Here is a 19,436-nt window from a genome sequence, read left to right on the forward strand (position 1 = left end):
GGTTAATGATCCTATAGACCCAGTAAGGCCAGGTGTGATATCCCTCCTATATATCTCTGGTTAATGATCCTATAGACCCAGTAAGGCCAGGTGTGATATCCCTCCTATATATCTCTGGTTAATGATCCTATCTACCCAGTAAGGTCAGGTGTGATATCCCTCCTATATATCTCTGGTTAATGATCCTATAGACCCAGTAAGGCCAGGTGTGGTTAATGATCCTATAGACCCAGTAAGGCCAGGTGTGATATCCCTCCTATATATCTCTGGTTAATGATCCTATCCACCCAGTAAGGTCAGGTGTGATATCCCTCCTATATATCTCTGGTTAATGATCCTATCCACCCAGTAAGGCCAGGTGTGATATCCCTCCTATATATCTCTGGTTAATGATCCTATAGACCCAGTAAGGCCAGGTGTGATATCCCTCCTATATATCTATGGTTAATGATCCTATAGACCCAGTAAGGTCAGGTGTGATATCCCTATATATCTCTGATTAATGATCCTATCCACCCAGTAAGGCCAGGTGTGATATCCCTCCTATATATCTCTGGTTAATGATCCTATAGACGCAGTAAGGCCAGGTGTGATATCCCTCCTATATATCTCTGGTTAATGATCCTATAGACCCAGTAAGGCATGGTGTGATATCCCTGCTATATATCTCTGGTTAATGATCCTATAGACGCAGTAAGGCCAGGTGTGATATCCCTCCTATATATCTCTGGTTAATGATCCTATCCACCCAGTAAGGCCAGGTGTGATATCCCTCCTATATATCTCTGGTTAATGATCCTATAGACCCAGTAAGGCCAGGTGTAATATCCCTCCTATATATCTCTGGTTAATGATCCTATCCACCCAGTAAGGCCAGGTGTGATATCCCTCCTATATATCTCTGGTTAATGATCCTATCCACCCAGTAAGGCCAGCAGGTAGCCTCTTTAATTTGTATGTAAATGTTATGAAAGTTTTCAATTTGTTTGCTATTTATAACACCACTTTAAATGTATACATGACACTGCAAAAAAACAATCCAGTTTCCTGTACACATTTAAAGTCAGGAAAGTAAATGAAAGAGCCTTTATAAAGAGTTATAGTGGTTTAATAAATTATTCAAATGAAAGAAAATTAACCAACATTTCTGAAAATGGATATATAGCGTTTTGGAATTCAATTATTGTTTCCCCATCTGAACTCAGTGGAGATGAGAGATGTAATGTTTGTCTCTGTTGTATTGAAGCCAAATCAAGCAGGAGAGAACCGCCTCCCCTGTTCCCAGCTGTGTGTCCATGAAGAGTGACCGGTCTATTAGTCAACCTCTAAACTTTAGAGAGGGAGACTTTTCTACTGAACAAAGGTAAGAAGAACTCATGGGTCCTGGTCAGTGAGTTAAACAACACTGTCTCTAGTCATTTCTCCTCTCCCATTTTCCCATTTATTGTTGTTGTTTTCATAATCAATAGGCTAATCATTTTGTCCATTTTCATTGTCCTAAAACAATATTAAACAAACACAACATTCCCTCCCTGTGTGTGTGTGCGTGTGCATGTGCGTGTGCGTGTGCGCGTGCGCGTGCGTGTGTGTGTGTACTCCCTGGATGAGGATATGTAATCTCATGTTTTGTCCACAGAAACCGACAGGAGAGATCAGAGTCAGAGATTCTCAGTGGTCAGTCTTCCCAGAGTCATCAAACAGACCTGGCCTCCATATTCAGTGTATGTGGTCCTGTTATGTACATTTGTTTTTGTTTACCTCAAGTAAAGTTGATCTGTCAATCATTCATTAATGTGTAAATGAGAAATCATATATTATCTTGCTTTAACCTGTTGACTTTATTTATTTCAGTTGCTTGAAGAGAAAATTATGACATTTGTGAAGAACGAGCTGAAGATATTCAAGAGGATTCTTAGTCCAGAACTCCCAGAAGGCTTTGAGAGTCAAAAGCAGAATAAGGAAGTGGTGGATGCTGAAGATGAGAAGCAGGAGAGCAGTGCCAGAGAGGGGGCTCTGAAGATCACACTGCACATCCTGAGGAAAATGAACCAGAAGGAGCTTGCTGACACACTGGAGAAATGTAAGATCTGTCTGACTCATGTTGAATGATGTTTTATAACATTTAAAAGCTGTAGCTAAAGTACAGCTAAAGTAGCTGTGTAACTCAATGATATTGTAGCAGCCTTAACACAACACCTAGTGACCTCATCAAGTAGCAGCAGGGATGTGTTGTGGTGATTAATTTAGGAGAGAGACAACATTAATAATACCATCAATAATACCAATAATAATATAATCAGTCACACCAGTCTGTAATGCATTATGAAAACATTTACACATTTATACAGTCAGTTAAGAGAATAAATTATTATAATGTACAACTTTATAACAGTCCTTCGATACTGTAGGCATTAAAACAGACGTAATATTAATATCCTCTGTGTTATTTCTAGATTCAGATGAGCTTGCTGTGATTTGCCAACGTGAACTCAAATCTAATCTCAAGAAGAAGTTTCAATGTGTATTTGAGGGGATCGCTAAACAAGGAAACCCAACACTTCTCAATAAGATCTACACAGAGCTCTACATCACAGAGGGTGGAACAGGAGAGGTCAATAATGAACATGAGCTGAGACAGATTGAGACAACAACCAGGAAACAAGCAAGACCAGAGACTGCAATCAAATGTAATGACATCTTCAAGCCCTTAACTGGACAAGACAAACCTATCAGAACTGTGCTGACAAAGGGAGTCGCTGGCATTGGAAAAACAGTCTCTGTGCAGAAGTTCATTCTGGACTGGGCTGAAGGAAAAGCAAATCAGGATGTCCAATTTGTATTTTCATTCCCTTTTCGGGAGCTGAATTTGATGAAAGAGGACAAACACACTTTCATTGAACTTCTCAAACACTTCTCAATGGAAACCAAACAATCAAGAATCTCTAACTACAACAACTACAAAGTTCTGTTCATCTTTGATGGTCTGGATGAGTGCCGACTGCCCCTAGACTTCCAGAAGAACAAGATCTGTTGTAATGTCACAGAGTCAACCTCAGTGGATGTTCTGCTGACAAATCTCATCAAGGGAAATCTGCTTCCCTCTGCTCTCCTCTGGATAACTACCCGACCTGCAGCAGCCAATAAGATCCCTTCAGGGTGTGTTGACCAGGTGACAGAGATACGAGGGTTCAATGACCCACAGAAGGAGGAGTACTTCAGGAAGAGATTCAGTGATGAGGACCTGGCCAACAGAATCATCTCACACATAAAGACATCAAGGAGCCTCCACATCATGTGCCACATTCCAGTCTTCTGTTGGATTTCTGCAACAGTCCTTGAACACATGCTGAAACATAAGAGAGAAGTGATGCCCAAGACTCTGACTGAGATGTACACACACCTTGTGGAGTTTCATACCAAACAGAAGAATGAAAAGTATCTTGGGAAAGAAGAGACAGGTCCACACTGGAATAAAGAGAGCATTCTGTCACTGGGAAAACTGGCTTTTCAACAGCTTGTGAAGGGCAATCTGATTTTCTATGAAGAAGACCTGAAGGAGGCTGGTATTGATGTCAATGAAGCCTCAGTGTACTCAGGATTGTGCACACAGCTCTTTAAAGAGGAATGTGGGCTGTACCAGGACAAGGTGTACTGCTTTGTTCATCTGAGCATTCAGGAGTTTCTGGCTGCTGTATATGTGTTCCTCTCATTCATCAACAACAATGAGAATCTAATAGACGAACCTCAATCAATATTCAGATTATTTTCGTCGCTCTTCAGAGACAAGCCTGAAGTTACTGTCTACAAGAGTGCTGTGGATAAAGCCTTACAAAGTGAGACGGGAAACCTGGACCTTTTCCTCCGCTTCCTTCTGGGCCTCTCACTGGAGTCCAATCAGAAGCACTTACAAGGTCTACTGACAAAGACAGGAAGCAGCTCACAGAGCCATGAAGAAACAGTCAAGTACATCAAGGAGAAGATCAGGGAGAATCTCTCTCCAGAGAGGAGCATCAATCTGTTCCACTGTCTGAATGAACTGAATGACCATTCTCTAGTGGAGGAGATCCAAAGATACCTGAGATCAGGAAGTCTCTCAAAACCCAACCTGTCACCTGCACAGTGGTCAGCTCTGGTCTTTGTGTTGCTGACTTCAGAAAAGGAGCTGGATGTGTTTGACCTGAAGAAATACTCCAGATCAGAGGAAGGTCTTCTGAGGCTGCTGCCAGTGGTCAAAGCCTCCAGAGCTGTTCTGTGAGTAAATAAAATGACATTTAGAACTAATCATCAGGAAGAAAGATTCAGTTTAGAGAAAAATATGTATTATAATATGTATATAATATTATATTGAAAAACATACTGAATAAATGCATAGATTTTTACATTATTACAACATTATGACCATACAATAATTGGAGATGGAAGATGAATCTATATGTTGTTTGAGAGAATAAACCAAATGCATCTGCCATTGTCCTTCTACACTACTGGTGTTAAATGAACAGTGTGTTTGTGAAGTCATGATGATCTCTTTGTCAGGCTGTCAGGCTGTGGAGTCACAGAGGAAGGCTGTGCTTCTCTGGTCTCAGCTCTGGAGTCAAACCCCTCACACCTGAGAGAGCTGGACCTGAGTATCAACGACCTGAAGGATTCAGGAGTGAAGCTGCTCTCTGCTGGACTGGGGAATCCCCACTGTAAACTGGAGACTCTGAGGTCAGTATTCCTGCAGTTGGTCAACAAGTGATAACTGTTCACCAGATCCACATGTGTTTACCAGACACACATCGTCCACACCATATGTGTTTGGACAGTTAAGGTTTCAGTTTTAAATGTGGTGCTCTGCTCCAGCATTTTGGATTTGAGATATAATGTTTCATATTATGTGACAGTACAGAATGTCACCTTTTATTTGAGGGAATACATCTATTCATACATAGCTGTGTTACTGTTAAGAAATGAAATGAAATGTGACAAATAACAAAGTTATAGAGGCACAAAGATCAGAAAAAATGCTAACCTCCCCTGTTATTGGTAATGGTGAGAGGTTAGCATGTTTAGTTGTAGCCTCTGTTATTGGTAATGGTGAGAGGTTAGCATGTTTAGTTGTAGCCTCTGTTATTGGTAATGGTGAGAGGTTAGCATGTTTAGTTGTAGCCTCTGTTATTGGTAATGGTGAGAGGTTAGCATGTTTTGTTGTAGCCTCTGTTATTGGTAATGGTGAGAGGTTAGCATGTTTAGTTGTAGCCTCTGTTATTGGTAATGGTGAGAGGTTAGCATGTTTAGTTGTAGCCTCTGTTATTGGTAATGGTGAGAGGTTAGCATGTTTTGTTGTAGCCTCTGTTATTGGTAATGGTGAGAGGTTAGCATGTTTAGTTGTAGCCTCTGTTATTGGTAATGGTGAGAGGTTAGCATGTTTTGTTGTATCCTCTGTTATTGGTAATGGTGAGAGGTTAGCATGTTTTGTTGTAGCCTCTGTTATTGGTAATGGTGAGAGGTTAGTATGTTTTGTTGTAGCCTCTGTTATTGGTAATGGTGAGAGGTTAGTATGTTTTGTTGTAGCCTCTGTTATTGGTAATGGTGAAATGTTAGCATGTTTTGTTGGAGCCTATGTAAATTTCTAACTCATTATTTATGATTCATTCATGATTTGTATATAATCATGACATCATCAGGATTCATTTAGTAGTCTTTGGAAAAATGTTATGTGATCACTTTGAAAGAAAATTATTCCAGTCACCATTCAGTTTCTAGAATTTTTAGAATAGACCCACATTTGAAATGTTAGCTTCACTGTCTAAATAGATATGGTGTGGACTGTATACTCAATACAATCTAAATCTGATACCTCACTGTCTAAATAGATATGGTGTGGACTGTATACTCAATACAATCTAAATCTGATTCCTCACTGTCTAAATAGATATGGTGTGGACTGTATACTCAATACAATCTAAATCTGATTCCTCACTGTCTGTCTTCTGACTGATACTGCTTTTAAAACTGGTCTGGTCAGTCTACTATAATATTTGTACTACACATTTTTCTCTCTGCAGGCAATACTTTGATCATTTGTTATTTCTAATAATGAAACCTTCATTTATAAATAGATATGGCAGGTTTCAGGACACAGATATATCTGAATATTTTTTATATTTGAATATTTAAAAAACATATACTGCCACGATTTTCACCACCTAAGAACGTTTCTATCACAAATGATATGGTAGAACAGGCAACTAAACATAGAATTATAACCCACAAATAAACCAAGAAATATGGTTCCCAATCAGAGACAACGATAAACAGCTGCCTCTGATTGAGAACCAATCCAGGCAACCATAGACATATAAACACCTAGACAAGCCAAACCCCATAGATGTACAAAAACTAAACAAGCCCTCGTCACACCCTGACCTAACTAAAATAATAAAGAAAACAAAGTTAACTAAGGTTAGGGCGTGACATCTGCAGGCAATACTTTGATCATTTGTCATTTATAATGATGATACATTCATTTATGAATAGATGTGACAGGTTTCAGGACACTGATATATCTGAATATGTTGAAAAAATATACTGCCACTATTTTAACCACCAAAGAATATCAGTGTGATTTTAATATGATTTGACTCTTTGCAGGCTGTCAGGCTGTCTAGTTACAGAGGAAGACTGTGCTTCTCTGGTCTCAGCTCTGAGGTCAAACCCCTCACACCTGAGAGAGCTGGATCTGAATAACAATGACCTGAAGGATTCAGGAGTGAAGCTGCTCTCTGCTGGACTGGGGAATCCCCACTGTAAACTGGAGACTCTGAGGTCAGTATTCCTGTAGAAGATGGCACGGGAGGCAGATGTGGACAGGCCAAAGGTGATAACCAGATCAGAGTCCAGGAGGCACAGAGTGGCAGACAGACTAGAGGTCAGGACAGACAGACTGGACAGGACAGGTAGACTAGAGGTCAGATAGACTAGAGGTCAGTACAGACAGACTGGACAGGACAGGCAGACTGGTCAGACAGACTAGAGGTCAGGACAGGTAGACTGGACAGGACAGGCAGACTAGAGGTCAAGACAGGCAGACTGGTCAGGACAGGTAGACTGGACAGGACAGGCAGACTGGTCAGGCAGACTAGAGGTCAGGACAGACAGACTGGTCAGGCAGACTAGAGGTCAGGACAGGCAGACTGGTCAGGACAGGCAGAATAGTCAGGCAGACTAGAGGTCAGGACAGGCAGACTGGTCAGACAGACTAGAGGTCAGGACAGGCAGAATAGTCAGGCAGACTAGAGGTCAGGACAGGCAGACTGGTCAGACAGACTAGAGGTCAGGACAAGCAGACTGGTCAGGCAGACTAGAGGTCAGGACAGGCAGACTGGTCAGACAGGCTAGAGGTCAGGAAAGGCAGAATGGTCAGGCAGGCTAGAGGTCAAGACAGGCAGAATGGTCAGGCAGACTAGAGGTCAGGACAGGCAGAATGGTCAAGCAGACTAGAGGTCAGGACAGGCAGACTGGTCAGGACAGGCAGAATGGTCAGGCAGACTAGAGGTCAGGACAGGCAGAATGGTCAAGCAGGCTAGAGGTCAGGACAGGCAGAATGGTCAGGCAGGCTAGAGGTCAGGACAGGCAGAATGGTCAAGCAGGCTAGAGGTCAGGACAGGCAGAATGGTCAGGCAGGCTAGAGGTCAGGACAGGCAGAATGGTCAGGCAGGCTAGAGGTCAGGACAGGCAGAATGGTCAGGCAGACGAGAGGTCAGGACAGACAGAATGGTTAGGCAGACTAGAGGTCAGGACAGGCAGAATGGTCAGGCAGACGAGAGGTCAGGACAGACAGAATGGTTAGGCAGACTAGAGGTCAGGACAGACAGAATGGTCAGGCAGGCTAGAGGTCAGGACAGGCAGAATGGTCAGGCAGACTAGAGGTCAGGACAGGCAGAATGGTCAGGACAGGCAGAATGGTCAGGCAGACTAGAGGTCAGGACAGGCAGAATGGTCAGGCAGACTAGAGGTCAGGACAGGCAGAATGGTCAGGACAGGCAGAATGGTCAGGCAGACTAGAGGTCAGGACAGGCAGAATGGCCAGGCAGACTAGAGGTCAGGACAGGCAGAATGGTCAGGCAGACTAGAGGTCAGGACAGGCAGAATGGTCAGGACAGGCAGAATGGTCAGGCAGACTAGAGGTCAGGACAGGCAGAATGGTCAGGCAGACTAGAGGTCAGGACAGGCAGAATGGTCAGGACAGGCAGAATGGTCAGGCAGACTAGAGGTCAGGACAGGCAGAATGGTCAGGACAGGCAGAATGGTCAGGCAGACTAGAGGTCAGGACAGGCTAGAGGTCAGGACAGGCAGTCGGGTCCAGAAAACAGGGACAAAAACCGGGCGGAACAAATAGAAGCAGGAGTAGAGAAAAACGCTGGTTGACTTGATAAACATACAAGACAAACTGGTACAGAGAAACAGGAAACACAGGGATATATACACCAGGGGAACACAGGGATATATATACACCAGGGATATATACACCAGGGATATATACTCCAGGGGAACACAGGGATATATATACACCAGGGATATATACACCAGGGATATATACACTAGGGATATATACACCAGGGATATATACACCAGGGATATATACACCAGGGATATATACACCAGGGAAACACAGGGATATATACACCAGGGATATATACACTAGGGATATATACACCAGGGATATATACACCAGGGATATATACACCAGGGATATATACACCAGGGATATATACACCAGGGAAACACAGGGATATTTACACCAGGGATATATACACCAGGGATATATACACCAGGGAAACACAGGGATATATACACCAGGGATATATACACCAGGGAACACAGGGATATATACACCAGGGATATATACACCAGGGATATATACACCAGGGATATATACACCAGGGATATATACACCAGGGATATATACACCAGGGATATATACACCAGGGATATATACACCAGGGAAACACAGGGATATTTACACCAGGGATATATACACCAGGGATATATACACCAGGGAAACACAGGGATATATACACCAGGGATATATACACCAGGGAACACAGGGATATATACACCAGGGATATATACACCAGGGATATATACACCAGGGATATATACACCAGGGATATATACACCAGGGATACATACACCAGGGATACATACACCAGGGATACATACACCAGGGATATATACACCAGGGATATATACACCAGGGATATATACACCAGGGATATATACACCAGGGATATATACACCAGGGATATATACACCAGGGATATATACACCAGGGAACACAGGGATATATACACCAGGGATACATACACCAGGGATATATACACCAGGGATATATACACCAGGGATATATACACCAGGGATATATACACCAGGGATATATACACCAGGGAAACACAGTGATATATACACCAGGGATATATACACCAGGGAAACACAGGGATATATACACCAGGGATATATACACCAGGGAAACACAGGGATATATACACCAGGGATATATACACCAGGGATATATACACCAGGGAAACACAGGGATATATACACCAGGGATATATACACCAGGGATATATACACCAGGGATATATACACCAGGGATATATACACCAGGGATATATACACCAGGGATATATACACCAGGGATACATACACCAGGGATACATACACCAGGGATACATACACCAGGGATATATACACAGGGATACATACACCAGGGATACATACACCAGGGATACATACACCAGGGATACATACACCAGGGATACATACACCAGGGATATATACACAGGGATACATACACCAGGGATACATACACCAGGGATACATACACCAGGGATATATACACCAGGGATATATACACCAGGGATATATACACCAGGGATATATACACCAGGGATATATACACCAGGGATACATACACCAGGGATACATACACCAGGGATACATACACCAGGGATACATACACCAGGGATATATACACCAGGGATATATACACCAGGGATATATACACCAGGGAACACAGGGATATATACACCAGGGATACATACACCAGGGATATATACACCAGGGATATATACACCAGGGATATATACACCAGGGATATATACACCAGGGATATATACACCAGGGATATATACACCAGGGATATATACACCAGGGAAACACAGTGATATATACACCAGGGAAACACAGGGATATATACACCAGGGAAACACAGGGATATATACACCAGGGATATATACACCAGGGATATATACACCAGGGATATATACACCAGGGAAACACAGGGATATATACACCAGGGATATATACACCAGGGATATATACACCAGGGATATATACACCAGGGATATATACACCAGGGACACACAGGGATATATACACCAGGGATATATACACCAGGGACACACAGGGATATATACACCAGGGATATATACACCAGGGATATGTACACCAGGGATATATACACCAGGGATATATACACCAGGGATATGTACACCAGGGATATGTACACCAGGGATATATACACCAGGGATATGTACACCAGGGATATATACACCAGGGATATATACACCAGGGAAACACAGTGATATATACACCAGGGAAACACAGGGATATATACACCAGGGATATATACACCAGGGATATATACACCAGGGATATATACACCAGGGAAACACAGGGATATATACACCAGGGATATATACACCAGGGATATATACACCAGGGATATATACACCAGGGACACACAGGGATATATACACCAGGGATATATACACCAGGGACACACAGGGATATATACACCAGGGATATATACACAGGGATATATACACCAGGGATATATACACCAGGGATACATACACCAGGGATATATACACCAGGGATATATACACAGGGATACATACACCAGGGATATATACACCAGGGATATATACACAGGGATATATACACAGGGATATATACACCAGGGATATATACACCAGGGACACACAGGGATATATACACCAGGGATATATACACAGGGATATATACACCAGGGATATATACACCAGGGATATATACACCAGGGAAACACAAGGATATATACACCAGGGGAACACAGGTATATATACACCAGGGATATATACATCAGGGAAACACAGGGATATATACACCAGGGATATATACATCAGGGAAACACAGGGATATATACACCAGGGATATATACACCAGGGAAACACAGGGATATATACACCAGGGATATATACAACAGGGATATATACACCAGGGATATATCCAACAGGGAAACACAGTGATATATACACCAGGGATATATACACAGGGATATATACACCAGGGACATATACACCAGGGATATATACACCAGGGATATATACACCAGGGACATATACACCAGGGAAACACAGAGATATATACACCAGGGATATATACATCAGGGAAACACAGGGATATATACACCAGGGATATATACACCAGGGAAACACAGGGATATATACACCAGGGATATATACACCAGGGATATATACACCAGGGATATATACACCAGGGAAACACAGGGATATATACACCAGGGATGTATACACCAGGAATATATACACCAGGGATATATACACCAGGGATATATACACCAGGGATATATACACCAGGGGAACACAGGGATATATACACCAGGGATATATACACCAGGGAAACACAGGGATATATACACCAGGGATATATACACCAGGGATATATACACCAGGGATATATACACCAGGGGAACACAGGGATATATACACCAGGGATATATACACCAGGGAAACACAGGGATATATACACCAGGGATATATACACCAGGGAAACACAGGGATATATACACCAGGGAAACACAGGGATATATACACCAGGGAAACACAGGGATATATACACCAGGGATGTATACACCAGGAATATATACACCAGGGATATATACACCAGGGATATATACACCAGGGGAACACAGGGATATATACACCAGGGATATATACACCAGGGAAACACAGGGATATATACACCAGGGATATATACACCAGGGAAACACAGGGATATATACACCAGGGAAACATAGGGATATATACACCAGGGAAACACAGGGATATATACACCAGGGAAACACAGGGATATATACACCAGGGGAACACAGGGATATATACACCAGGGATATATACATCAGGGAAACACAGGGATATATACACCAGGGATATATACATCAGGGAAACACAGGGATATATACACCAGGGATATATAAACCAGGGATATATACACCAGGGATATATACACCAGGGAAACACAGGGATATATACACCAGGGATAAATACACCAGGGATATGTACACCAGGGATATATACACCAGGGATATATACACCAGGGATATATACACCAGGGATATATACACCAGGGATATATACACCAGGGATAAATACACCAGGGATATATACACCAGGGAAACACAGGGATATATACACCCGGGAAACACAGGGATATATACATCAGGGAAACACAGGGATATATACACCAGGGATATATACACCAGGGAAACACAGGGTTATATACACCCGGGAAACACAGGGATATATACATCAGGGAAACAGGGATATATACACCAGGGATATATACACCAGGGAAACACAGGGATATATACACCAGGGAAACACAGGGATATATACACCAGGGATATATACACCAGGGATATATAAACCAGGGATATATACACCAGGGAAACACAGGGATATATACACCAGGGATATATACATCAGGGAAACACAGGGATATATACAACAGGAAACACAGGGATATATACACCAGGGATATATACATCAGGGAAACACAGGGATATATACACCAGGGATATATACACCAGGGATATATACATCAGGGAAACACAGGGATATATACACCAGGGATATATACACCAGGGATATATACACCAGTGAAACACAGGGATATATACACCAGGGATATATACACCAGGGATATATACATCAGGGAAACACAGGGATGTATACACCAGGGATATATACACCAGGGATATATACACCAGTGAAACACAGGGATAAATACACCAGGGATATATACACCAGGGATATATACACCAGGGAAACACGGGGATATATACACCAGGGAAACATGGGGATATATACACCAGGGAAACACGGGGATATATACACCAGGGAAACACGGGGATATATACACCAGGGACACACAGGGATATATACACCAGGGACATATACACCAGGGATATAAACACCAGGGATATATACACCAAGGGAACACAGGGATATAAACACCAGGGATATATACACCAGGGATAAATACACCAGGGATATATACACCAGGGATATATACACCAGGGATATATACACCAGGGATATATAGACCAGGGATATATACACCAGGGAAACACAGGGATATATATACACCAGGGATATATACACCAGGGATATATACACCAGGGATATATACACCAGGGACACACAGGGATATATATACACCAGGGATATATACACCAGGGATATATACACCAGGGATATATACACCAGGGATATATACACCAGGGATATATACACCAGGGAAACATGGGGATATATACACCAGGGACATATACACCAGGGATATATACACCAGGGATATATACACCAGGGATATATACACCAGGGATATATACACCAGGGAAACACAGGGATATATATACACCAGGGATATATACACCAGGGATATATACACCAGGGATATATACACCAGGGATATATACACCAGGGATATATACACCAGGGATATATACACCAGGGATATATACACCAGGGACACACAGGGATATATACACCAGGGATATATACACCAGGGATATATACACCAGGGATACATACACCAGGGATATATACACCAGGGATATATACACCAGGGACATATACACCAGGGATATATACACCAGGGATATATACACCAGGGACACACAGGGATATATACACCAGGGATATATACACCAGGGATATATACACCAGGGATATATACACCAGGGATATATACACCAGGGATATATACACCAGGGATATATACACCAGGGATATATACACCAGGGAAACACAGGGATATACACACCAGGGACATATACACCAGGGATATATACACCAGGGATATATACACCAGGGATATATACACCAGGGAAACACAGGGATATACACACCAGGGATATATACACCAGGGATATATACACCAGGGACACACAGGGATATATACACCAGGGATATATACACCAGGGATATATACACCAGGGATATATACACCAGGGACATACACCAGGGATATACACACCAGGGATATATACACCAGGGATATATACACCAGGGATATATACACCAGGGATATATACACCAGGGATATATACACCAGGGAAACATGGGGATATATACACCAGGGACATATACACCAGGGACATATACACCAGGGATATATACACCAGGGATATATACACCAGGGATATATACACCAGGGAAACACAGGGATATATATACACCAGGGATATATACACCAGGGATATATACACCAGGGATATATACACCAGGGATATATACACCAGGGATATATACACCAGGGATATATACACCAGGGACACACAGGGATATATACACCAGGGATATATACACCAGGGATATATACACCAGGGATACATACACCAGGGATATATACACCAGGGATATATACACCAGGGACATATACACCAGGGATATATACACCAGGGATATATACACCAGGGACACACAGGGATATATACACCAGGGATATATACACCAGGGATATATACACCAGGGATATATACACCAGGGATATATACACCAGGGATATATACACCAGGGATATATACACCAGGGAAACACAGGGATATACACACCAGGGACATATACACCAGGGATATATACACCAGGGATATATACACCAGGGATATATACACCAGGGAAACACAGGGATATACACACCAGGGATATATACACCAGGGATATATACACCAGGGACACACAGGGATATATACACCAGGGATATATACACCAGGGATATATACACCAGGGATATATACACCAGGGACATATACACCAGGGATATACACACCAGGGATATATACACCAGGGATATATACACCAGGGATATAATAATAATAGGTATGGTGTATATATCCCTGGACAGGTGAAACAGATCAGGGTTTGACATGAAGATGGAGAAAAATATACTGCCACTATTTTCACCACCAAAGAATATCAGTCCAGTGGTTTTAATATGATTTGACTCTTTGCAGGCTGTCAGGCTGTCTAGTCACAGAGGAAGGCTGTGCTTCTCTGGTCTCAGCTCTGAGGTCAAACCCCTCACACCTGAGAGAGCTGGACCTGAGCTACAATCACCCAGGAGACTCAGGAGTCAGACTGCTCTCTGCTGGACTGGAGGATCCACACTGCAGACTGGAGAAACTCAAGTATGTAGAGGGTTTATGTCAATGTTCATATCAGACATGTTGGACTTATCAGGCTGGTTAAGACAAACATTCTGACCACCACTTGGACAAAGTTACATGCTGACTGTGTGTGTGTGTGTGTGTGCGCGTGTTCAGGTGTATCCCTCAATGACTGTCTGTTCTTCTGCTTACCGCTACAGTGTGGAACATGGTGGAGAGAACAGAATGAAACCTGGACTTAGAAAATGTGAGTGTTGACTGCTGTGAAGAATATGACTAAGAATAAGTCTTAATTCAAGTTAAGTCAAAGACCACCATCATTACTGACTTGGTCATATTAAATATCAGCTGTAGTTCTACAGAAGCAGAAATCAGGGACACCAACGTTTACAAAGAGTTGATATGACTGTGTGTGTGTGTGTGTGTGTGTGTGTGTGTGTGTGTGTGTGTAATTAATGGGAATAAGTGTGTTTTATATTACCATACAGTATAACATATGATCATTCAACAAGTCTCAAGTTACCTTAACTTCTCCTTTTGATACCTAGAAACATCCACATTAAATGAATTAGTGAAAAGTGAGTTAACATTCTAATGTGAATGATGATGATTTCTAATATTGTGGTTTCATCCATCAGATGTCTGTGATCTCACACTGGACCCAAACACAGTAAACAGACTCCTCTCTCTGTCTGAGGAGAACAGAAAGGTGACATGGAGGAGAGAGGAGCAGCCGTATCCTGATCACCCAGAGAGATTTGAGGACTGTGACCAGGTGCTGTGTAGAGAGGGTCTGACTGGGCGCTGTTACTGGGAGGTGGAGTGGAGTGGGGGGGCTGTTATAGGAGTGACATATAAAGGAATCAGCAGGAGAGGAGGGGTTAATGACTGTTGTCTTGGATACAATGACAAGTCCTGGAGTCTGAACTGCTCTGACAACAGTTACATTGCCTGGCACAATAATAATCCCACTACCATAGACGTCCCCTCCTCCAGCTCCCACAGAGTAGGAGTGTATCTGGACTGGCCAGCCGGCACTCTGTCCTTCTATAGAGCCTCCTCTGACACACTGACCCACCTGATTACATTCACCTCCACATTCACTGAGCCCCTCTATCCAGGGATTTGGGTTGATTACAACTCCTCAGTGTCCCTGTGTCAGTGATATACACTGGACAAACAAACACACACACACAGGACAAATACACACACACACACACACACACACACACACACAGGACAAACACACACACTCTGGATACACACACACAGGACAAATACACACACACACACACACACACACACACACACACACACACACACAGGACAAACAAACACACACACATTGGACAAACAAACACACACACACACACACACACACACACACACACAGTGGACACACACAGGACAAATACACACACACACACAATTGGACACACACACACTGAACACACACACTGAACACACACACACTGAACACACACTGGACTCACACACACACACTGGACTCACTCACACACACACACCCTGAACACACACACACACACACACACACACACACACACACACACACACACACTGGACAGACACACACAATGGACAGACACACACACTGAACACACACACACTGGGCAAAGACACACACACACTGGACAAAGACACACACACACACACACACACACACACACACACACTGGACAAACACACACACACACACACACACACACACACTGGGCAAAGACACACATGCTAGACACACACACACACACACACTGGACAAGCACACAAACACAGACACACACACAATGAACACACACACACTGAACACACACACACGCTAGACACACACACACACACTGGACACAAACACACACACACACTGGACACAAACACACACACACTGAACACACACACACACACACACACACTAGACACACACAGACACTGGACACACACACACACACACACACACTGAACACACACACACACACACACGCTGAACACACACACACACACTAGACACACACACACACACATTGAACACACACACTAGACACACACACACACACTAAACACACACACACACTGAACACACACACTGAACACACACACACACACACACTGAACACACACACTAGACACACACACTAAACACACACACACACACTGAACACACACACTGAACACACACACACACTGAACACACACACACACACACACACATGCTGGACAAACACACACACTGGACTCACAAACACACACACACATACTGGACAAACACACACACACACACACACACACACACACACTGAACACACACACACACACACACTGAACACACACACACACACACACTGAACACACACACACGCACACACTAGACACACACACACACACTGAACACACACACACACACACTGGACAGACACACACACACACACACACACACACTGGACAGACACGCACACACTGAACACACACACACTGGATAGAGACACACACACAGTGGACAGACACACACACACACACTGAACACACACACTGGGCAAAGACACACACACACACACACACACACACACACAAAATTGGACACACACACACACTGGACAAACACACAAACACAGACCCACACACACTGAACACACACACACACACACTGGACAAAAACACACACACACTGGACAAACACAAACACACACACACACACTGGACACAAACACACACACTGAACATACACACACTGGGCAAAGACACACATGCTAGACACACACACACACACACACACTGGACAAGCACACAAACACAGACACACACACACTGAACACACACACACACACTGGACACAAACACACACACACACTGAACACACACACACACACACACTGAACACACACACACACTGAACACACACACACACACTAGACACACACAGACACTGGACACACACACACACACACACACACTGAACACACACACACACACTGGACACACACACACACACTAGACACACACACACACACTGAACACACACACACACACACTGAACACACACACACACACTTGACACACACACACACTGAACACACACACACACACACTGGGCAAACACACACATGCTGGACAAACACACACACTGGACTCACAAACACACACACATACTGGACAAAAACACACACACACACACACACACACACTGGGCAAAGACAAACATGCTAGACACACACACACACACACTGGACAAGCACACAAACACAGACACACACACACTGAACACACACACACACACACTGGACACAAACACACACACACTGAACACACACACACACACACACTGGGCAACGACACACACACACACAATTGGACACACACACACACACACACACACACACTGAACACACACACACACACACACACTAGACACACACACACACTGAACACACACACACACTAGACACACACAGACACTGGACACACACACACACACACACACACACACACTGAACACACACACACACACACACACACACACACACACACTGAACACACACACACACACTAGACACACACACACACACACTAGACACACACACACACACACTGGACACACACACACACACACTAGACACACACACACACACACACTGAACACACACACACACACACTGAACACACACACACACACACTTGACACACACACACACTGAACACAAACACACACATGCTGGACAAACACACACACTGGACTCACAAACACACACACATACTGGACAAGAACACACACACACACACACACACACACACACACTGGACAAACACACACACTCTTCTTCCTAAAATTGTGACCTTGACCCAGGACCTCTTACAATAACATGTATTTTATGTTGAATAACAAATTGTACAATTATATACAATTATATATGGACATACGCTCCATAGT

The 19,436-nt window shown here is 43.2% G+C and overlaps 2 protein-coding genes across 2 annotated transcripts in view; one reads left to right on the top strand and one right to left on the bottom strand.

Annotated features, from left to right (window-relative positions):
- Positions 1-19,436, bottom strand: part of LOC135537539 (NLR family CARD domain-containing protein 3-like) — a 224,663-nt gene that overhangs the window by 95,179 nt on the left and 110,048 nt on the right. The window lies entirely within an intron of this gene.
- Positions 1-19,436, top strand: part of LOC135537540 (uncharacterized) — a 99,005-nt gene that overhangs the window by 39,529 nt on the left and 40,040 nt on the right. Inside the window, exons 3-11 of the mRNA XM_064963676.1 lie at positions 1,247-1,363; positions 1,637-1,721; positions 1,852-2,080; positions 2,454-4,251; positions 4,537-4,710; positions 6,637-6,810; positions 15,347-15,520; positions 15,700-15,746; positions 16,138-16,656. Of these exons, the coding sequence (XP_064819748.1) occupies positions 1,247-1,363; positions 1,637-1,721; positions 1,852-2,080; positions 2,454-4,251; positions 4,537-4,710; positions 6,637-6,810; positions 15,347-15,520; positions 15,700-15,746; positions 16,138-16,656 (3,317 nt within the window). The remainder of the gene's footprint in view (positions 1-1,246; positions 1,364-1,636; positions 1,722-1,851; positions 2,081-2,453; positions 4,252-4,536; positions 4,711-6,636; positions 6,811-15,346; positions 15,521-15,699; positions 15,747-16,137; positions 16,657-19,436) is intronic.

The sequence above is a fragment of the Oncorhynchus masou genome, unplaced genomic scaffold (genome assembly GCF_036934945.1).
Source record: "Oncorhynchus masou masou isolate Uvic2021 unplaced genomic scaffold, UVic_Omas_1.1 unplaced_scaffold_810, whole genome shotgun sequence".
Classification (NCBI taxonomy): domain Eukaryota; kingdom Metazoa; phylum Chordata; class Actinopteri; order Salmoniformes; family Salmonidae; genus Oncorhynchus; species Oncorhynchus masou.